The sequence below is a fragment of the Hemiscyllium ocellatum genome, chromosome 19, assembly GCF_020745735.1.
Source record: "Hemiscyllium ocellatum isolate sHemOce1 chromosome 19, sHemOce1.pat.X.cur, whole genome shotgun sequence".
Classification (NCBI taxonomy): domain Eukaryota; kingdom Metazoa; phylum Chordata; class Chondrichthyes; order Orectolobiformes; family Hemiscylliidae; genus Hemiscyllium; species Hemiscyllium ocellatum.
In genome coordinates, this window is record NC_083419.1 from 42605700 (window position 1) to 42629644 (window position 23945).

General features: G+C 40.4%; 1 protein-coding gene across 2 annotated transcripts in view; it reads right to left on the reverse strand.

Annotated features, from left to right (window-relative positions):
* Positions 1 to 3453: 3453 nt before the first annotated feature.
* Positions 3454 to 23945, reverse strand: part of itfg2 (integrin alpha FG-GAP repeat containing 2) — a 91540-nt gene continuing 71048 nt past the window's right edge. For both annotated transcript variants that reach the window (XM_060839855.1, XM_060839854.1), the window contains one exon: positions 3454 to 8192. In XM_060839855.1, coding sequence (XP_060695838.1) covers positions 8083 to 8192 — 110 coding nt within the window. In that variant the 3' untranslated portion in view covers positions 3454 to 8082. The remainder of the gene's footprint in view (positions 8193 to 23945) is intronic.

A 23945-nucleotide genomic window follows, 5' to 3' on the forward strand; every position in this document is an offset into this window, starting at 1 on the left:
ATCTACATATTCAGTTGTGGAGCTTTCTAGAAACAACCTCTCCTTCATTTCAGGGCATAATCAGATGAAGAACAAATGATTTTCATTCATTAACAGTTCTCCACAATGACTTTGGATATTGACATGTAAATAAAAACCATTATTGATGTTTTTTGATAATTTCAAAATACAAATAATTCTATTTTTGTTAAAAAGTAAACTTTCAGTTCCTAAATGTCAAAATTTAAGTAAACATTTACAAATCATAATGTGGCAGAGTGTTCATAGATCAATAAAACAAACCACAATGTTTCTACACGGAAAGACTTCAGTAGACAACTAAATTCCGAATGGATCAGTGGAACAGCTGAAAATTATGGCCTTTGGCACAGCAAAACAAAAAGTTGAAACAGACTCAAGATGGATGGGAGATTACAGGGTAAATTCTGTCAGTGGTCATTAGTGTATAAATTCCACAGAAGAGGACCTTGTCAAAGCTTGAAAACTACATCCTGTCAGAGTGTGACTTGCTGAATAAAAGAATAGAGAATAGAAAGGTTACCAAAAAACTAAAATCTATTAATGTCAGAAAATATAAATATTTATGTAATGCTTTCAAAATTTGCTTTTTTTTTGGTGGTAGGGTTAAAGACTCACAAACAACTGATTGTGAAGCTGTGTGGATTGTCATCCAGAAATTTGGATGTTCAAGGAACGTCTTCACAATCCCGCAACTCCAACATGGTGTTACGACTGCAACAGTCTTAAGTGGAAGATTTGAACCAGACACCTTCAAAATCAGGACCAGTGTCAATCAATACTGTGTGACAGCCTCCATATTATTCAATCTATCTGACTGTGGTTATTGACCTCAACAAATATCAATTGCCCTCTGGCGTGAGTATTAAATGTTGCTGAGATTGAAACTCTAACCTCAGATGCCTTCTAGCCAAGCCTAAGTTGACACCACATTGACTGATCATATTGAATGTCAGATCAGACTCCAAGGGCGGAATGGCCTATTCTTGCTCATATCTTCGATGTTTCCATACATATAAATAAACTACAGTATTGCCCAGTCTACACTAGATTGACAACCACTCATGAAATTTTCAATTCTATATACAAGAGACTTGTCCCTGAGATTGGCAAAACGTACCAAAACAGTCCTAGTCAGCCAAATATTTCAACTCCATATGTTGAAGGAGAGATTTTTGAATATGTTCAGCATTTCTCAAACGGTCTCACAAGGCAATCATTGACAAGAAGATCAAACACCGCGTTAACTAAGCTAGCTCAGCCTTCTACAAACTAAGCCAGCATGTTAACATAGAACATAGAAAAATACAGCGCAGTACAGGCCCTTCGGCCCTCGATGTTGCGCCGACCAAAGCCTACCTAACCTACACTAGCCCAATAACCTCCATATGCTTATCCAATGCCCGCTTAAATGACCATAAAGAGGGAGAGTCCACCACTGCTACTGGCAGGGCATTCCATGAACTCACAACCCGCTGAGTAAAGAATCTACCCCTAACATCTGTCCCATACCTACCACCCCTTAATTTAAAGCTGTGTCCCCTAGTAACAGCTGACTCCATTAGCGGAAAAAGGTTCTCACTGTCAACCCTATCTAAACCCCTAATCATCTTATACACCTCCATCAAATCTCCCCTAAACCTTCTTTTCTCCAATGAGAACAGCCCCAAGTGCCTCAGCCTTTCCTGACTTGTGGATGTTAGTCAACATCTACAAGTCAGCCAAAAGCCTAGACTCTAGAGTAGTTTTCATCTCCATGTTCCTGTATTATAGTGAGACCTGGACTGTGTATCAGCAATACATTGACACACGAGAGAAGCTCCAACAGCAAAGTCTTGACTGAATCCTGCGGAAGGACCATCAAACGAATGCTAACATCCTTCATGAGTGGTTGTCAATCTGGTGTAGACTGGGCAATATGCAGTCATCTGCATACTGTAGCTTATTTATATGTATGGAAACATTGAAGATATGTACATACACTCTTGTAAAAACCACCTACAATGGACTAGACACCATGTCCAGAGGGTTGAGAAACATTCCCTGCCAGGTTTTTATTTCAAATGCAAAGTGTTCCAGGGAGAACAATAAAATGATGCAAAGACACTATGAAGCTGTCCCTGAAAAGTAGCAGCTTAATTACTGAACTTGCTACATATTGTTTAAAATGGTGATAACCTGTCCAACAAACTGTATCATGTTTCCAATACAAATATTTTAATATGAGGAAGAGTGTGATAGTGAAGGAAAGAAAATTGACCCAATCCTGCACACCAAGCCCCACTATTCATGGGATATCCTCCCCTAATTCTAAGGTTCAAGAATCAGCCTGTTCAATCACAAAGGATCCATGGCCACATCTTGCACCATTGAGTAAAGGTCACCCCTGAATTCTTTATTTTATCCCTGGTCTGTTAATCCAGAAACCCAGGTAACGTTCTGGGGGGACCTGTGTTCAAATTCCGTCATGACAGATGCTGGAATCTGAAAAGTCTGGAATTAAGAGTCTAATTGATGACCATGAAACCATTGCAAATTGTCAGGAAAACCCATTTGGCTCACTCATATCTTTTAAGGGGAAAACTGCCATCTTTACCTGTATGGACTACATTTGACTTTAGACCCACAGCAATGTGGTTGACTCTTAACTTCCTCTGGAACTGCAAAATGTTCCACACCATTCATGACTCTTCAGATACTGAGAAAGTCCATGTCCAAATGCAGCAAAATCTGGACAGTAGCCAAGCTGGAACTGAAAAGTGGTAACATTTGCACCATATAAATGCCAGATAATTGCCAGTTCTAATAAGAGACAATCTAACCATTGCCCCTTGACATTCAATGGCATTATTATCACCGAACACCCCCATTAACAACATTGGGGGGTGGGGGGGGGGGGGGGGGGGGGGGGGTGGGGGTGGGGGGGGGTGTCACCACTGACCAGAAACTGAACTGGACTAGCTATATAAATACAGTGCTTACAAAAGCAGGTCATGAACTAAGAATAATACAGCAAATAACTTAACAACTGCTTCTCAAAGCCTGCCCTAAATGGTTCAAGTGGAAAGTGTGTTAGAATATACTCCAATTCCTTGGATAAGGACAGCTCCAACAATACTCAAGAAGCTTGACATCATCCAGGATGTGGGTGGCATGGTGGCACAGTGGTTAGCACTGCTGCCTCACGGCGCCAGAGACCCGGGTTCACTTCCTACCTCAGGCAACTGTCTGCGTGGATTTCCGCCGGGTGCTCCAGTTTCCTCCCACAGTCCAAAAATGTGCAGGTTAGGTGAATTGGCCATGCTAAATTGCCCGTAGTGTTAGGTGAAGGGGTAAATGTAGGGAAATGGGTCTGGGTGGGTTGGTCTTCGGAGGGTCGGTGTGGACTTGTTGGGCCGAAGGGCCTGTTTCCATACTGTAAGAAATCTAATCTAATCAGGACAAAGCAACCGAATTTATTGACATCATTGAGTCAGAGTCATACAGCACAGAAAATGATCCTTTGGTCCACCTCATTCCATTTACCAAATACAGGTTTCAGTTTGATTTATTCTTTAAATTTTATTTTATGTAATATTACAGATTAGCATTTTCATTTCTTTCCCCCGTTATATAAACATACAGAGTAGAAGAGAGTAGGTCTGCTGCGCCATCGGATACAGAAACGGCGGCTGTTTTAGTTTGAGAATGTTCGGATTGAGATTCATCTGAGTAATTTGTCCAGCAATTCTGTGTGTTAGGGTTAAGGTTACATCTATACTTCAAGTGATAAGTTTCTCCTCAGGTCCACATTTAGAAAAATCATCTATCTGAAGATTAAACCATCTTTTTCTAGCAGCCTTACTTCTCATAGAACTTCATAGAAACCTTTAGAATTCTAACAGGACTAGACAGAGGAGATATAGGATGTTCCTGATGACTAAGGAGTCTAGAACCAAGAGACATATTTTAAGGATTTGGTTTAGGCCGTTTAGGGCTGAGGAGAAATTTCTTCACCAGAGAGCGGTGAGCCTGTGGAATGCTCTATCACAGAAAGCAGGTAAGGGTAGAAAATTGAATGTTTCTAAGAATTTTATATATATGTATGAGTTATTATGGAAAAAGGGATGAAAGGATTCGGAGAGAAAGTAGGAACAAGGTACTGAATTGAACGATCAACCAAGATGATATTGAATGGTGCAGCAGGTTTGAAGGGCTGCTCATGTTTCCATTTCTATGTTTCTAATAATTTTTCTCCTTTGCAGACATTGTTCCATTCCCTCACTAATGGAAATTCTCCACTTTGCATAGTCTCAAATACTATTTTCAATGGTTGATTGTTCTCCCAATGGATATACTGATACTGTAATGAGATTGGTTCAGACCAAACACAAGTTGGAAATGTGTAATAATGGCAGAATACTGAAGTGTTTGGCCCATCTTAGCTCATCCATGGCAAAAAAGAAAAATGTGTATTTCTTTCCTTACGTAATTTGTCTCTTAGATGAATTCTCTTGTCTCTGCTATCCATTCTTGATTGCTCTTTCATGTAGAGTTGTTTTCTTCTGTCTTCTATCCCAAAATCTTGTTACAATCGGTGCAACTTGCGCTGCTTTGTTTTGTTATTTCAGTACACTTTAAAAATTTCAGCTTAACTTTATGTAAGCTAAATTATTCCATTATATTTCTTTTGAGAGGAGAGAGATGAAGACTCCAAGATAGGCAGTCAGCATCATGCAGAGGAGCAGGTGTAGTGAGGACTCTAAGAGCAGGCCGTGAGTATGACTGTAAAGAGCAGGCAAGGCGAAAACCCCAAGGACGCAGTCAGCATCACCTAAGGAGCATGCAAGTAAAGGAGCTGTGACAGAAATAGATCTGGATTCACTAGAGCTGATTGGAATTGGTTCTTTCTCTGCTACAAAGAAAGGGGCCATATGTCTGGTGAATCTTTGATAAGTGTTTAAGAACTCTTCTATTCTGACATTTTAACTTAATTAAAAGAGTTGGTGGCTAAAGTTGATAAAACAAATAATTGAGTGAATAATATTAAATAATTTTAAACTCATTTAAGGATGGCAGTTCAGATGATGTGCAAACCTGCAGCATGGTGTGTTCCAGGCAAATCCTGTGTTCCAGGGTAAACACATTTGCAGTAAGTGTTTGAATTTCAAGCAGTCTTGGCTCAGAGTTTATTAACTGGTGGCTGAACTACAGGCATTGCAGTTAATGAAATAAGGAAAATGTTGTCTGGATTCGTTAAGAGAAGTAGTCACACCAGTTAAATCAGGATCTTCTAATTTGATCATAGACAGGGGAATGCAAACTTGAGTGAGGCCAGTAAAGGGACACACACAGCGTAGAATTGCAGAAGCCTCAGCCTCTGCAGTTGTTCATTAGGTTTGAGGTTCTCTCTCAACATGTTTGAATGATAACAGCGCATACATTCAAATTGAGGGAGCGACAAGGAAGGGAGTAGCAGTTGTACCTTATAGCATAGTGAGGACATTGACATTGTTCCCCGCAACAAAGAGCTAGACTCCAGTCTGCCTGCTGCCAGGGTTCAGGACATCATGGGGGCTGAAAAAGAATTACAGTGGGAGGCCCTTTTATGTATCAAGAACAAAGGTAGAACGTGGAAAGAGGTTCTGCGTATAGAGTATGAGAAGCCAGGTACTAAATTCAAAATCAGACCCTCAAAGAAAAGGGTTCCACTTTGTGGGTCACAGGCACCAGTAGGGGAAGGAAATGGGCGCTGTACAGATGGGACGGTGCACGGCTCAATCATGCCAGTGTTGTTGAAAAGTTGCCATTTAGAGAAATAGAGGTTTTCAAAAGAAATACTGGGGCAAAGAATCATTTAGGCAAAGAAGTGGTACTTTAAAGAGTAAAAGGAAGTTAAGGCAGAAAAGTAGAACAGGAAAACGGGTGTCAGAAAATAGTAGGAAACAGCAGAGAAAAACAAATCTAAGAATGCATCACTAAATATTACAAAGATAACAAAAAGTCAAAACAGATTGCTAGAGACACTCAGCAGGTCTGTGGAGAAAGGTACAAAGTTAATGTTTCAAGTCTGTCATGACTCTTCAGAATTGAAATGTGCTGGAAAATAGGTTTTCTTTTTATACTTCTGGTAGAGGCAGAAGAGGAACAAGAAGACAAATGGTATAGAGGTCCACTACAAAAGATAAATGGGCTGTGAATGGTGGAGAAAGGAAATAAAAGATGAGAAAAGCATGTAAATTAAGGTGGGAAAAGAGGAAAATTGGTTCTTTCTACTGAGTGCAAAATGAACAAGACACAAACATGTCACAATTGTGGGGGAAGTTAGGAAGGGGGCCACAGAATGTAAGAAAAATGGAGGCCAGATATAATGCAGTCAGTTTCTGAAGTTATTGAATTCAATGTTGAAAAAACAATGCTGTAGAATGCCTAAATGGAAAATGAGATGTTGTTTCGCGAGCTTGTACTGTGCTCCATTGGACAGAAATATTAGCATAAGAGTAAAGTGGTTTTTTTGAAGTGACAAGCAACTTGGAGATTGGGGATTCCTACAGACAGAACAGAGCTATTCCACAAAGCTAACGTTAAGGAGATCCACATTATGAGCAGCGACTGCAGTAGACTGGACTGAAACCCACCGACTCCCATAGCTACCTTGATTACACCCTGCACTCCCCTTCACCCCACCAATAAAAACACGATCCCTCAAACTCAATTCCTCCATCGTACCTGCTCCCATGGGGAGCAATTCCACTCCTGGACATCCCAGACAGGCTCCGACTTCAAGGATCGCAATTTCCCCTCCCACATGATCAACCACATCTTCCAGCACATCTCCTCCATCTCCCGCACCTCCGCCCTTGAAACCCACCCCTTCCAATCGCAAAAAGGATAGAACTCTCCTGTTCCTCACCTTCCACCCCAATCTCCAGATACAGTGCATTATCCTTCACCATTTAAGCCACCTGCTATCAGACCCCACCACCAAAGATATATTTCCCTCACCACCCCATCTGTGTTCTGAGGAGGCCATTCCCTCTGTGATTCCATTATTAGGTCCACACCTCCACCAACTCACCCTCCACACCCGGCACCTTCCCTTGCCACTGGAGTTGCAAAACCTGCGCCACACCTCTCGCCTCACCTCCATCCAAGGCACCAAAGGATCTTTTCACATCCGGCAGAGATTTTCCAGCACACCCAAACACCTTATCTACCATGTCTGCTGCTCTCGATGTGGTCTCCTCTACATCAGGGACACAGGATGCCAACTCGCAGCACGTTTCAGGGAACATCTCTCGGACACATTTTGGAGACCATTGGGTTCCAACTGTCAATCTTGGCAGTTAACACTTTTGCCAGTGGGCCTATCCTTTGACCAGTGCTCTGGACATTCCACCTAAGGAACTCACCCACCATTTTTATTTTGGATGATGAACACAGAAGTTGTCTTTTGGAAGATTCCAACATTCCTGAATCTTGTTGACTCTCAGATGCTGCCTGACTGGCTATGCTTTTCCAGTGCGACACGCTTTCAACTCTAATCTCCAGCAGCTGCGGTCCTCACCTTTTCCTAGAAGATTCCAACAGTTGGCAATATCCTACAAAAGGTCAAGACCTGGAAATACAGTAGTATATTTCGCAAAGCATCTAAGGCTTTGTGGCTCATTAAAACTGCTTTGCCAGTCTTCTTTCTTTCTCCTGTCACGTAACCACTGCTCAGTCATACACAATTCATAGCACTCAGATGTTTTAAATTGGGAAAGAAAACTATTAAACATATTATTCACTTAAGAATCTATTTATAACATGAGAAACATTAATTTCGGCTTATATCCCTCTGCAAGTATCGATCTGGATTACTCTGAAGTTCCATGTAAGATTTAATTTTATTTACTTGTTGCAAAGTCATTAACATGCTTCTCCTTTGGTTAAAATTATTCTCAACTGTTTATCCATCGGTCTCCGGATTGCGACGTGGAGAAATAAGAAGCCAGTCTTGTTGGTTTACCAACACAGATCATAAAAACTTGCAGTCATTGCCATTTTTCCCCACATAGTTTAAGATTGAACAAACAGTCAAGACTAACATAGTTTGTGCACCTTGTCCTCCTTGTTGATATGTCCTGAAAGTTGGTCAGGAAAGTAGAGTGTCTGGTGTAGCATGGCTTGGAGAGCACTGCTGTTATTTACATCTGGAATACATGGAGACAAAAATAGAAGGAGGAGTGATTTCTTAAATAATTCCTTTAATTTGCTTATCATGCTTTCAGGAAGGCAGCCAGTTTAAGACGGCAACAGTTTCATTAACAGAATAAAGCATCTTTTAAACATTAAAGATTAAAATGTGATACCACCCAACTTCCACCCCAAAACAATAAAGCCGCAAATAGGTTTCTGGAACTGACAGTCCCAGAAGCGGAATTTACTAAAGGTACACAGAATGAGCAAAGTACGATGAGCAATGCGATTAGTTGACCTTTGTAAATCATATCAGCATTGTTTTATAAATTTCATTGAATTTTTTTTGTTGTTGTTTGTTAGAGAATAGAATCCTCTCTGGTCTTTTGTATAATATTTAATTAGTTTGATTTATTCTTTTTTCTTCTTCTTTTAATGTGGAATAAAATACTGTTTTATTATTAAAACTAAATCTGCAGTATTACCTGCTTGTGTTTCAATAAAAGACCACCTCCTTAAAACCAAATAAAAAATATAATCTACCAGCCTGGTTTCAGTCTAAGATCTAACCTTTCCAGTAATAACATCAATTAGAAATGTGACAATGTTCTTATTGTAGCAAAGTAACTGCACACAGTATTCCGTGCCAACGTTCAGGTAGGTTGAAGAACTGCCTACGGAGCAACCATGAATCACTATGCTCTCCTGCTGAGGCTCCTTCTCCCCTTCGTCTTCTCAAAACTTGTTCTGCTCCATGTTGGCTATGCTAATTCTTCTGGTCATGTTTTATTCTAAGGAGAATTCTACAACATCAGGAATGGCTGGACCAAAATAGTTTGTGCAGAAGCACTGAAACTGAAACAAATCCTTCAGCAGCTACTACCCCAGTCCCGATATACTTTATCAACTTTATCAAAATGCTCATAGAATTGTAGCATTAGTCGGTATAAACCCAGCAGCAGCTAATATGAAAGTGGTTGATAATTTCTTTGAATGATGCTGTTGAGGTCCTCCCTGCAGCTGAACAAGTGATCAGGCCAATGGGATTAAGAGATCATGCAGACAGTTGTCAAACAGTCGTCTCACTGAACCTGGCAGTAATCCAGAGGTCCAGACTATTGGCTGATCATGGCAGCTTGTGGAACTTAAATTCAATTAATATATCTCTAATATAAACTGGTCCTAATAATGCTGACTATTAAGCAATCATTCGTTATTGTAAAAACACATCTGGCTCACTAATGTCCTTTGGGGAAGTTACCCATTCCGATCCAATGATGACTCCACATTCACAGTAATATAGTTGACTCTTAACTAATATATGAAAAGGCCTAGCAAGGTTCTCAGCATAAGGTCATCTGGGATGAACAACAAATCCTGTCTCGTTAGTGACACCAACATTCCATTAAAGATTTTGAAAAATAAGCTTGAATAATGGATTTCAGAATAGTGGCATTGGCATGTAATCAGCATTACATGCTGATTGTCATGATCTACCTACGCTGCATACCTCTGCTGGTCATGCATCAACATCCTCATCACTATGATGTCCAGCATAACTCACTGCAAAAATTGTGCCCGTACACTATGGGCACTGTTTTGGATTCAAAAAGCAGGAAATACACACCTAAATTTTGAACTTTAAAATCATCTACATTTTTACTCTCTATTTGGCCACCCAAATTAAATCTAATTACTTTCTGTAGGGTCCAAACAAGAGAATGATCTTTTGAGCTTTCTGGTACATCAGTCAGCTTTTTGGAAAATCTCCCATGACCTGATGTAAGTTGATGGCAACATGCCTGAAGTTTTCCAGTAAATTGTCCCACAGCATGTTTTGCAAGTAGTGTAGAGTCTCAGAAGTTGTTACCATATTTACCAATCTTTGCTTAAATTCTCCCAGTTCTCATCTCAAAGGTACGCAATGCCATGGTCCTTTCCCAATGCCTAATGGGGTTCATTTTTTTCTCTGACTCCCAATAAACAATAGTCATTAGCTCAATATTGACCTTATTTGGGCATTCCCACAACTGACACCTTAAATTATCATCATTTCTCTGGGGTGTGAAAATGATAAGACTTTTCCTGCTAGTGAGAAATCCTAACTCTAGAACTGGCATTAAGTTTAAGTTCTTTTAAAAGACAATAACTTGCCATCACTTCATTCAAACCTCATTTCAAAGCAGGAGTCAAATATTTGTCTTTTCCACAGCTTTGTTGAAAATAATTATTTATCTAGACATTTATATTCATTTCTATTTTCTGCTTAACACTTTTAGTCTCATCAACCATCAATATGGCGGATCGTGGATTGAGATGCCTTTAAATAAACTAACAGTAAACATTTGGCAGGACAGGGTGTCAAGGAAGAAATAATAGAAGCTTGTCAGAAGTGATTATCATGGGGATTTTAATGTAAATATAAACTGGTAAAATAAGATGACTAAAAAGTAATCTAGATGAAGAATTAATTACATGTTTTCAGGACATTTTCTTAGATCAGCAGGTTATAGCATCAACTAGAGAACAAGCTATCGAGACCAGGTTTCAATCAACAAGATATGATTCATTACTGAATTCAGAGTGAAAGCATCTCTGGGTAGAAGCAACCATAATATGTTTGAATTTGACATAGTGTTTGAGAGAGAGAAGTGTGGGCCCGAGATGACTGTTTTGAATTTAGACAAGGACAAATATGGACAAATGAAAGTAGAGCTAGCGAAAGCAAACCGCCAATTTAGGTTAAGTGATAGTCAACAGAAATGAAATGGCAAACATTTAAAGGGAAATTTCAGAAGGTGCAGAACAAATACATTAAAAAATGAGAAAAATTCTAGAGAGTTAGACTCCATCATCTGTGGTTAACTGCAAAAGTAAAAGATAGTATCAAACTCAAAGAAAAGCTATATAATTGTTCAAAGATAGGTAATATCTTTAGAAGACTGAATAGAATATGAAACGAGAGCAAAGATTGACTAAATAATTAATATGGAGTTAAAAAATAGAATTTGAGAAAATTAGCCAAAAATATAAAAACAAGCAGAAGTTTCTTCAGATTTTTAATAAAACGAGTAAGTGTTAGTTCGATAGGAAATGATGCTGGAGAATGAGTAATGGGTGAGGAGGAAATGGCAGATGAACTGAATAGATGTTGTGCATTGATATTCACTTGACAGCATACAAGTAATATCCTGGAAATAGCTGTAAATCAAGAACTGAAAAGGAGAAAATTACAATTGCAAAGGAACTAGTAAAGTAGATTAAAGTAATGAGTAAGTTGTTGAAACTGTGAATTCTCAAGTCCCCAGGTCCTGATGGATTTCAAAAGTAACAAGATAGCGATGTGTTAGTTTAAATTTTCCAAAGTTTATTACATTCAGACAGAAGATTTCTTTACACTGGAAAATAACAAATGTAACTGCTTTATTCAGGAAGGCAGAAAGCAGTGAACTACAGGCCAGTTGCTTTAGCATCTGTCATATAGAACATTAACAGCTGTTATTAAAGATATTATAACAGGGCAAGTAGTTTAAGGTAATCTGACATGGTCAAATGGTTTTGACAAAGGGAAATCACATTTAGTTAATTTAATGGACTCCTTTGACATGTTTTGAATAAAGGGGAAACAGTGGATGTATTGTAATTAGATTTCTAGAAGGCATTTGATAAGGTGCTATATGAAGGGTTAGAGACATAGAGATGTACAGCACGGAAACAGAGCCTTCAGTCCAACTTATCCATGCCAACCAGATATCCCAACCAAATCTGGTCCCACCTGCCAGCACCTGGCCCATATCCCTCCAAATCAAATACGCATCCAGCTGCCTTTTAAATGGTGCAATTGTAAAACCCTCCACCATTTCCTCTGGCAGCTCATTCCATGAATGAGCTCATACCACCCATGAAAAAGTTGTCCCTTAGGTCTCTTTTACATCTTTCCTCTTTCACCCTAAAGGTATGCACTCTAGTCCTGCACTCCCCCATCCCAGGGAAAAGGCTTTGTCTATTTATCTTACCCTTGCCCCTCATGATTTTATAAACATTTATAAGGTCACCCCTCAGCCTCCGCTGCTCCAGGGAAAACAGCCCTAGCCTGTTCAAACTCTCCCTACAGCTCAAATCCTCCAAACCTGGCAACATCCTTGTAAATCTTTTCTGAACCCTTTCAAGTTTCACAACATGCTTCTGATAGGAAGGAGACCAGAATTGCATGCAAAATTCCAACAGTGGCCAAACCAATGTCTTGTACAGCCGCAACATGACCTCCCAACTCCTGTTCTCAATAGTCTTGACCAATGAAGGACAGCATACCAAACACCTTCTTCACTGTCCTATCTACCTGCGACTCCACTTTCAAGGAGCTATGAACCTGCACTCCAAGGTCTCTTTGTTCAGCAACACTCCCTACAACCTTACCATTAAGTGTATAATTCCTGCTAAGATTTGCTTTCCCAAAATGCAGCACCTCACATTTATCTGAATTAAACTCCATCTGCCATTCCTCAGCCCACTGGCCAAGATCCCATTGTAATCTGAGGTAAACCTCTTCGCTGTCCACTACACCTCCAATTTTGGTGTCATCAGCAAACTTACTAACTTGTACCTCTTATGCTTGCATCCAAATCATTTATGTAAGTGACAAAAAGTAGAGGAATCAGCACCGATTCTTGTGGCACTCCATTGGTCACAGGCCTCCATTCTGAAAAACAATCTTCCACCACCACCCTCTGTCTTCTACCTTTGAGCTAGTTCTGTGTCAAAATGGCTAGTTCTCCCTGTATTCCATGAGATCTAACCTTGTTAAGCAGTCTCCCATGGGGAACCTTGTCAAATGCCTTACTGAAGTCCATATAGGTCACATCTACCACTCTGCCCTCATTAGTCCTCTTTGTTACTTCTTCAAAAAATTCAATCAAGTTTGTGAGACATGTTTTCCCACGCACAAAGCCATGTTGACTATCCCTAATCAGTCCTTGCCTTTCCAAACACATGTACATCCTGTCCATCAGGACTCCCCCAACAACTTGCCCACCACTGACGTCAGACTCACTGGTCTATAGTTCCTTGACTTGTCTTTGTGACCTTTCTTAAACAGTGGCACCACGTTAGCCAACCTCCAGTCTTCCGGCACCTCACCTGTGACTACCGATGATACAAATATCTCAGCAAGAGGCCCAGCAATCACTTCCCTAGCTTCCCACAGAGTTCTAGGATACACCTGATCAGGTCCTGGGGATTTATCCACCTTTATGCATTTCAAGACATCCAGCACTTCCTCCTCTGTAATATGGACATTTTTCAAGATGTCATAATCTATTTCCCTACATTCTATATCTTCCATGTCCTTTTCCAAAGTAAATACTGTGGCAAAATACTCGTTTAGTATCTCCTCTATCTCCTGTGGCTCCACACAAAGGCCGCCTTGCTGATCTTTGAGGGACCCTATTCTCTTCCTAGTTAACCTTTTGTCCTTAATATTTGTAAAAACCCTTTGGATTGTCTTAACTCTATTTGCCAAAGCTATCTCATTTCCCCTTTTTGCCCTCCTGATTTCTCTCAGGTACACTCCTACTGCCTTTATACTCTATGGATTCACTCGATCTATCCTGTCTATTACATCTCCATTGCCCCCCCTCAAGTCCCTCCTCCCTACCTTTTATCTTATTTGCTTGGCACACTCTCCTCATTCCTGAAGAAGGGCCTATGCCCAAAACGTCGATTCTCCTGCTCCTTGGATGCTGCCTGACCTGCTGTGCTTTTCCAGCAACACATTTTCAGCCTTTCCTTTCACCCTAACAGGAAGATACTTTCTCTGGACTCTCATTATCTCATTTCTGAAGGCTTCCCATTTTCCAGCCATCCCTTTACCTGCGAACATCTGCACCCAATCAGCTTTTTAAAAGTTCTTGCCTAATATCATCAAAATTGGCCTTTCTCCAATTTAGAACTTCAACTTTTAGATCTGGTCTATCCTTTTCCATCACTCTTTTAAAATTAAGAGAATTATGGTCGCTGGCCCCAAAGTGCTCCCACACTGATATCTCAATCACCTGTCCTGCCTTATTTCCCAAGAGTAGATCAAGTTTTGCAACTTCTCTTGTAGATGTACATCACATACTGAATCAGAATTTTTTCTTGTACACACTCTCCATCTAAACCCTTAACACTAGGCAGTCCCAGTCTATGTTTGGAAAGTTAAAGTCCCTTACCATAACCACCCTATTATTCTTACAGATAACTGAGATCTCCTTACAAGTTTGTTTCTCAATTTCCCTCTGACTATTAGGGGGTCTATAATACAATCCCAATAAGGTGATCATCCCTTTCTAATTTCTCAGTTCCACCCAAATAACTTCCTTGGCTGTATTTCTGAGAATATCCTCCCTCAGTACAGATATAATGCTTTCCTTTATCAAAAACACCACACTCTCTCCTCTCTTGCCTCCCTGTCTGTCCTTGTAGGATTTGTATCTTGGAACATTAAGCTGCCAATCCTGTCCATCCTTGAGCCATGTTTCTGTAATTGCTATGATATCCCAGTCCCATGTTCCTAACCATGCCCTGAGTTCATCTGTCTTGCAATGAAATAAATGCAATTTAATTTATCAGCCCTACTTTGTTTATGGCTTTGTCCTTGCCTGCCCTGGCTGTTTGACTTGCCTTTGTTCTCAACTGTACCAGTCTCAGATTGATCTCGTTCCTCATTATCTCTCTGGGCCCCAATACCAACCACCCCCACCCCACCAACTTACTAGCTTAAATCCTCCCAAGCAGTTCTAGCAAATCTCCCTGCCAGTTTATTTGTCCCATTCCAATTTAGGTGCAATCCATCCTTCTTGTACAGGTCACTTCTACCCCAAAAGAGATTCCAATGATCCAAAAATGTGAATCCTTCTCCCGTACACCAGCTCCTCATCCATGCATTCATCTTCTCTATCCTCCTATTCCTGCCCTCACTAGCTCATAGCACCGCGAGTAATCCAGATATTACTACTCTCAAAGGCCTCCTTTTTAAATTCCTGCCTAACTCTCTGCAATCTCCCTTCAGAATCTCAACCTTTTCCCTCCTATGTTGTTGGTTCCAATGTGTACAATGGCCTTCGGCTGTTGTTTTGACTTTTTTTTTCTCCAAAGTTCCAAAACAATGCAACAGCATATGAAACAGTAATTGCTGCTCCTGGAATTTGAGGAAGTCACCTTCAGCACCTAAAATACCTCAAAAAAAAAGAGTAGCTGTTACAGCCAGAATTTTTTCCCATTCTCCATCTTGGATTATTGAAGGAAATAAAAACTCATGGTGCTAACACATATACAACATGGATAGAAGATCGGCTGGCCATTAGGAAGCAGAGAATTGAAGTAAATGAGTCTTTTTCAGACTAGCTGGTTGTAACAAGTGGTGTGTCACAGAGGTTGGTGCGCAGGCCTCAACAGTTTACAGTTTTACATAAATAATTTAGATGAAGGGACAAAAGATGTGGTAGCTAAATTTACTGATAACACAAAGATAGGTAAGGAACCTGAGTTGTGAAGAGGATATAAGCAGCTTACAGAGAGATGTACATCAGTGAAGTGAGTGAGCAATGGAGTATAACATGGGAAAATGTGAAATTGCCCATTTCGGCAGAAAGGATTTTAAAAATGCACATTATCTAAATGGTAAAAGGTTGCAGAGCTCAGAGATGCAGAGAAATCTGGGAGAACTGTGCAGGAGTCAAAGAAGGTTCATATGTAGGTACAGCAAGTGATCAAGAGAAGTTAATGGAATGGTATGTTTTATTGACCAGGTGTTTGAACTCATTCTACCGACACAGCACATGGACTACACTAGTACAAGAAGGCAGCACACCATCACCACCTCAACTGTTATTAGGAACAGGCAATAAATGACCAGCCAGTGGCACTCACATTCTATATGCAAATTAAAGCAGGTTTTGGGAGGAGAATTGAATGTAAGAGTAGGAAGGGAATATTTCAGTTATACAGCACATTGGCAAGACCAATTTAGCAGACAGAGATGAAGGAAAAAAAGTCTCAGTTTGGAATGCACTTTCTCAAAAGGGAATGGATGCAGAATCTTCAAATATTTTTTAAGAGAGAGTTTGTTAGATTCTAGATTACCAAGGGCAAAAAAAATTATTGGGGGTATGCCAGAATGGGTATTTGAGATTAAAATTAGATCAACCATGATCTTATTGAATGGCAATGAAGACTTGGCGAGCTGAGTGTTCATACGTTCATAAATGGTCTCCAACGGCTTTCTGAATTTTTGTCCCTCTGTTATGAAATTCACCTATACTTATTTCCAATTACTATGCCCATACATGATGTGGGATGTTAGAGCAGTAAAAAGGATGCAGAAGGGCAGAAGATTAATACCTAGTATTAAAAAAAACATTAGCATTCCTGGGTAGCAAAGATATATGTCTATACACTTTCTCAGAAAATAATGGAAATAAGGAACTGGTCTTGCTGTTAATACTGATAAGATTGTATTGGGACTGCTGTGGTGAAGCTGGCAAATGCAGAGGTATTGGTGGGTTTGGATAAGGTGTTACATCATCCTCTTGATAAACTGAAGAAATTATCTTTGTGGAAACGTTAAACAGGTTGGGAGCGTACGCATTAGATTTTAGAAGAAAGAGGTAAGATCATGGAAACATTTGATACGAAAATTACACTGTCTGTATTTCAAAGATTGACCAAGCAAAGATTGCCTAGTTTAGTAATTGCTTTGTATACAGTGATGTACAACATTTGGAAAGATCATGTCAGGCTTTTAAGAACTCTGTTTGAAAAGCTAGCCAAAGCTAACCTCATCATACGTGTAGCCAAGAACAAGTTGTCAAGGGCAAGGTCACTTCCTTAGAGCATTCACTGAATGTCATGAGATGCCAGGGTTCAGGCAACAATATTTTTTGTAAACCAAGACAAAGGAATAACACTGCAACTTGGGGGCACAGTTTCTATAGGTAATCAGTTCCCAATATTAGCAATAGTAGTCATCTCCGTGACAAATTTGTTGACGAAAAACACAACTTCCAAACAGTCAGTCATACGAAATGGCATTCAAGAAGTTGAAAGCCATTTTGATAAATAAACCAGTTTTAGTAAACCATTCAATGCTACTAATTGCACCAATGCCATAGGGATAGGAACAATGCCACTCCAAGACGAACATGCAGATGTGGAACAGCTAGTTAGCTATTTCTCTCAGAAACTTAATTTACATTTTGAAAAAATTGTTTGACCATTAAAAGGGAGGCATTTAAGCTTGTTCCTGGCTTTCCAACACGCCAAAGCATATGCAACCAATAGGCAACACGCCAAAGCATATGCAGGGGAATAACTAGTCTACAAAGACAACAGCGCACTTGTGTTCTCAGAAAAGATCAGAATATAAAACCATACAGTGTTTCATTTGAGTTTGATGTTATAACCACTTACAATAAGGATTTTTCTCCTTACCAAATCCATAACTAGTTGCTAATACTTTATCAAATGTTTAAAGAAAGATTGTAGGAAATGACAGCACTGAGTTATGATAAATTCAATGGGTGTTTGAATACTGATCAATTCTAATTTAAAAGCAAAATCCTGTGGATGCTCAAAATTTGAAATAAAAACCAGAAATTTCAGAAGAAAATCTGGAGGTCTGGCAGAATCTGTAGAGAGAAAGAGTTAACCTGCTGACTCCAGAGGAAGCCAGATATAGCACTTAGGGTGAATGGGATCAAAGGTTATGGGGAGAAAGCACAGTTAGGCTGTTAAGTTGGACAATCAGGTGGAGAAAGTGAGGTCTGCAGATGCTGGAGATCAGAGCTGAAAATGTGTTGCTGGAAAAGCGCAGCAGGTCAGGCAGTATCCAAGGAACAGGAAATTCAACATTTCGGGCATAAGCCCTTCATCAGGAATGAGGAAAGTGTGTCCAGCAGGCTAAGATAAAAGGTAGGGAGGAGGGACTTGGGAGAGGGGCGATGGAGATGTGATAGGTGGAAGGAGGTCAAGGTGAGGGTGATAGGCCGGAGTGGGGTGGGGCCGAATGTATTCTTGGCTGAAATGTCCCCAGCCTGAAGATCTAAACCAGGCTCAGGGTGAGGAGTGGTCCTAGGGAAGCAGGGAAAAACAAGTTTTTACATACAAGGACAATTACAGCTAATAGAATGCTTCAGGTGTGGGGTGGAATGAGACCAAAACCTAAATTTAAAGTTCCAGAGAATGAGGATAAAAAAAACAATGCAAACAGATAAAAAAAAGTTGTATAACCTGTTCCAAACTAGGGACATAGGATATCCAAAGCATAAACAGATAGACATTTGTTGACTACTTCATGATAAAACTATTTAATGCAGAGCACTTAAAATGGAGTTTGGGTATCAAAACAATGATGATTAGAAGGGCTGATGCAGAGTTCTAAATACTTAGTCATAATTATGGCAACAAATGAAATATTTCTAAAATAAACACAAGGTGAAAAGAATCATCAAAGACAGGTAAGCTTAATTAGAACTGACCTAGTCAATGAGATTTATCTAAGTCGAACATCAGTTCACAGAACCAATATTGACTAAAATGAAAATTTCAAAATGTAGCCTTTTTGACAAGTTTATGCATGAAAGCATCCTAGGAACAGCAATAGCTCTTCAGTCCACCAAGCTTACTCTGCCATTCAATTAGATCATGGGTAATCATCTACGTCAATGCTATTTTAAAACATTATTTTCTCTTTCTCTCTCAAACACTGTTTACATTAAAAATATAATTTGAAAGGCTCTCAAGGGAAACACCATGGGCACAGCTGGGTTCTGAATTTAAAGAGGTAAATGTCAGCCAACAAACCTGTTCCCACAGTCAGTATTTTTAGATGAAATAGGAATTTCTCACGTTATTGCAATTCTACCAAATTAGTAAAATATGTAGAGACTGCCTCAAAGAACTACATGCCCTTAATATAACCCTGTGCCAACCATTTCTGTTCTGAATTCAAATAGCTTCTAAAATAATAGTTACATTTACAAAATATTTATGAACATTTTGGTTACTGATAAAATGCTATTTACAGCTGAAAGAGTCAATTTGACATTTTAAGTGCTTTTCCAACCTAACTGATCTTCCAGTTGCAGAGATGGGGCTGCAGGGGTATTTTGAAGTCTCAGCCTCATTACCACTGAGCTGGAAAGCTAAGGTGTCTGTCAAACATTCCAGTTGCAGGCTGTCTGACTATCGCTGTCCTAAATCGAGGTTCCCTAGCAAGGTAAATCCTGGTTTTTTTTTGGGGGGGTTAGGGATTTCAGAATAATTCTGGTTCAGGTTAGATTAGCGTAAACATTTCTAAGAATCTTCAAGCAGAATTGCTAAGTGGATGATCTATCTCAGCTTTTTCCAGAGATCCCCAGCATCACCAATGTCAGCCTTTAGCCAATTCGATTCACCCCATCAGCAATAGTAGTGAAGATGTGTATTTGAGAATTTGCCATTCTCCTACTCTAGTTCAATTGATATCTACCTGACAATGGAAAATTGCCCAGGTACGTCCCACACACAAAAATAGGAAAAGTCCAATCCAGCCAATTTCTGCCCATCAGTCTACTCGCAGTAAATTGACAGGAGGTGCCATCAGCAGTGGTATCAAGCAGCATCTGCTTAGCAAAAGAAGTTTCACTCAGACCACATTTGGGTTTTGCCAGAGCCATGCACTCCTGACGTCATTAGGGCCTTGTTTCAAACACGGAAAAAGAAGCTGGAATCCAAAAAGGTGAAATGGGATTGGTTCCCCTTGACATCAAGGGCAAGATCAAGCATTTGACTAAGGGTGACATCAAAGAATCCTAGCAAAACCCAATACAATGGGAATCAGGGGATAATTCTCCACAAGTTGCTGTCAGTCATATCTGGCACAAAGAAGATAGTGATGGTTGCTGTAAGTCAGTCAGATCAGCTCCAGTACATCTCTACAGGATAGTGTCCTGGGCCAAATCATCTTCAGCTGCTTTGTCAGAAGGTCAGAGGTAGAGATGTTCGCTGAAGGTTGCACAATGTTCAATATCATTCATGACTTCTCAGACGCTGAAGCAGTCCATGTTCAAATGTAGGTTTGGGCTGAAAATTAGCAAGTAACATTTGCACTACATAAATGCAAGGCAATGGCCCTCTCCAACAAGATACTATCTAACCATCACACCTTGATATTCAATGGCATTACCATCAATTAATCCCTTTTGAAAATGGAGAAAAGCCAATTCTGACGGTATTAGGCAAGCTGATTGGGGACAGATGTTCACAGGTAAAGGGATGGCTGGAAAATGGGAAACCTTCAGAAATAAGATAACGAGAATCCAGAGAAAGTATATTCCTGTTGGGTGAAAGGAAAGGCTGGTAGGTATAGGGAGTTCTGGATGACTTAAGAAATTGAGGATTTGGTTAAGAAAAAGAAGGAAACATATGTCAGGTATAGACAGGATAGATCGAGTGAACCTTAGAAGAGCATAAAGGCAGTAGGAGTATACTTAAGAAGGAAATTAGGACAACAAAAAGGGGACATGAGATAGCTTTGGCAAATAGAATTAAGGAGAATCCAAAGGGTTTTTACAAATATATGAAGGACAAAAGGGTAATTAGGGAGAGAATAGGGCCCCTCAAAGATCAGCAAGGTGGCCTTTCTGTGGAGCCGCAGAAGGTGAGGGAGATATTAAATGTGTATTTTTGCATCAGTATTTACTATGGAAAAGGATATGAAAGATGTAGACTATAGGGAAATAGATGGTGACACCTTGCAAAATATCCATATTACAGAGGAGGAAGTGCTGGATGTCTTGAAATGCATAAAAGTTGGTAAATCCCAGTACCTGATCAGCTGTACCCAAGAATTCTGTGGGAAGCTTGGGAAGTGATTGCTGGGCCTCTTACCGAGATATTTGTATCAGCGATAGTCACAGGTGAGGTGCCAGAAGACTGGCAGTTGGCTAATGTGGTGCCACTGTTTTAAGAAGGGTGGTAAGGACAAGTCAGGGAACCATAAACCAGTAAGCCTGACATCGGTGGTGGACAGATTGTTGGGGGGAATCCTGAGGGACAGGATGTGCATGTGTTTGGAAAGGCAAGAACTGATTAGGGATAGTGAAAATGGCTTTGTGTGTGGGAAATCATGTCTCACATATTTGATTGAGTTGTTTGAAGAAGTAACAAAGAGGATTGATGAGAGCAGAGCGGTAGATGTAATCTAAATGGACTACAGTAAGGTGTTCGACAAGGTTCCCCATGGGAGACTGGTTAGCAAGTTTAGATCTCATGGAATACAGGGAGAACTAGCCATTTTGACACAGAACTGGCTCAAAGGTAGGAGACAGAGGGTGGTGATGGAGGGTTGTTTTTCAGAATGGAAGCCTGTGACCAGTGGAGTGCCACGAGGATCCATGCTGGTTACTCTACTTTTTGTCATTTACATAAATTATTTGGATGTAAGCATAAGAGGTACAAGTTAGTACGTTTGCTGATGACACCAAAATTGGAGGTGTAGTGGACAGCAAAGAGGTTTACCTCAGATTACAATGGGATCTCGGCCAATGGGCTGAGAAATTGCAGATGGAGTTTAATTCAAATAAATATGAGGTGCTGCATTTTGGGAAAGCAAATCTTAGCAGGATTTACACTTAATGGTAAGGTCGTAGGGAGTGTTGCTGAACAAAGAGACCTTGGAGTGCAGGTTCATAGCTCCTTGAAAGTGGAGTTGCAGATAGATAGGATAGTGAAGGCGGCATTTGGTAAGCTTTCCTTTATTGGTCAGAGTATTGAGTACATGAGTTGCGAGGTCATGTTGCGCCTGTACAGGACATTAGTTAGGCCACTGTTGGAATATTGCATATGATTCTGATCTTCCTATCGGAAAGATGTTGTGAAACTTGAAAGGGTGCGGAAAAGATTTACAAGGATGTTGCCAGGGTTGGAGGATTTGAGCTACTGGGAGAGGCTGAACAGTCTGGGGCTGTTTTACCTGGAGAATCGGAGGCCGACGGGTGACCCTATAGAGGTTCACAAAATTATGAGGGGCATAGATAGGATAAATAGACAAAGTCTTTTCTCTGGGGTCAGAGAGTCCAGAACTAGAGGGCATAGGTTTAAGGTGAGAGGGGAAAGATATAAAAGAGACCTAAGGGGCAACTTTTTCACACAGAGGGTGGTAAGTGCATGGAATGAACTGCGAGAGGAAGTGGTGGAGGCTGGTACAATTGCAACATTTAAGAGGCATTTGGATGGGTATATGAATAGGAAGGTTTTGGAGGGATATGGGCCGGGTACTGGCAGGTGGGACTAGATTGGGTTGGGATATCTGGTCGGCATGGATGGGTTGGACCGAAGGGTCTGTTTCCATGTTGTACATTTCTATGACTCTATCTACATTCTGCAAGTTACCACTGACCAAAACTGAACTGGGCTAGCCATATAATACCATGGTTACAAAAGCAGGTCACAGACAAGGGAATCCTGCTGTGAGTAACTGGCCTCCTGACTCCCCAAAGCCTGTCCACAACCTACAAGCCACAAGTCAGGAGTATAATGGAATACTTCCCAGGGGTGCGTAGTTGAGTGCAACTCCAACAATACTCAAGAAGCTTGATATCATTCAGGATAAAGCAGCCTGCTTGATTGGCACCACATCCATGAACATCCACTCCCTCCACCACCAACACTCAGTCACAGCAGTGTGTATTATCTACAAGATACACTACAGAAATTTACCAAAGCTCCTTTGACAGCACCTTCCAAGTCACTCACCATCCTCACTTGGAAATAATTATGTCGTTCCTTCACTATTCCTGGGTCAAAATCCTGGAAGTGACCCCTAATGGAATTGTGAGTCTACTTACATCAAATGGACTGCAGCAGCTCTTTCTCAGGGACAATTACTCTCAGGCAATAAATGCTAACCCAGCCAGTGCCATCCATATCCCATAAATAAATTTAAAAAGCTCCATCTTATATAGTCTTTTCTACTCTCCGGACCCCACAAAATAATTATTTCAAGTTTATCTTTGCTGTGCATCACTCTGACCAGTTTTATTCTTTATATAAAGGTACTTGGATGCTGATAATTAGGCAGCAGCAAAATGGTGAAGGATTTTTTTCTTTCAAAAAGTAATGAATCTGTGGAATTCTTTACTGCGGACAGCTGCTAAGGCAGATCATGAAGTATATTACAGCTCAGAATTCAAGATTTTTAATCACTAAGGGTATGGGAAAATGAAAGGAAAGTGGAATTAAGGATGATCATATCAGCCCATGATCTTATTAAATGGTGGAGCAAACTTGATGAGCCAAAAAGAGCTACTTTTACTCCTCCATATTATGGTCACAGTGTTGCTATGATGGGTGTTCTGGGATTCTGACCCAGCAACGGTGAAATAGTGGCAACGTAGTTCCAAATTACCATGTGGTATGGCTTGGAAGGAATTTCACGTAGTAGTGTGCCCATGTATCCATCAGCCTTCTTCTAGGAGTTAGAGGTCAAAGGTTTGTAAGGTTTTATTGAGTATCCTTGGGGAGTTGCAGCAATAGACCTAGCAGATGGCACACATTACTGCCAGTGTGTGTCAATGGTGAAGTGATAAAGGTTTAAAGTAGGATGCCAGCCTGGTGGACCATGTTTTCCTGGACACTGTTGGAACTGCATTTGTCAGACAATTGGGTATTCAATTGCTATCCAGATCTGTGCTTTCTAGACGACAGACAGGCATTGGGAGTTAGGATATGACTTTGTTGCCTCAGAATTC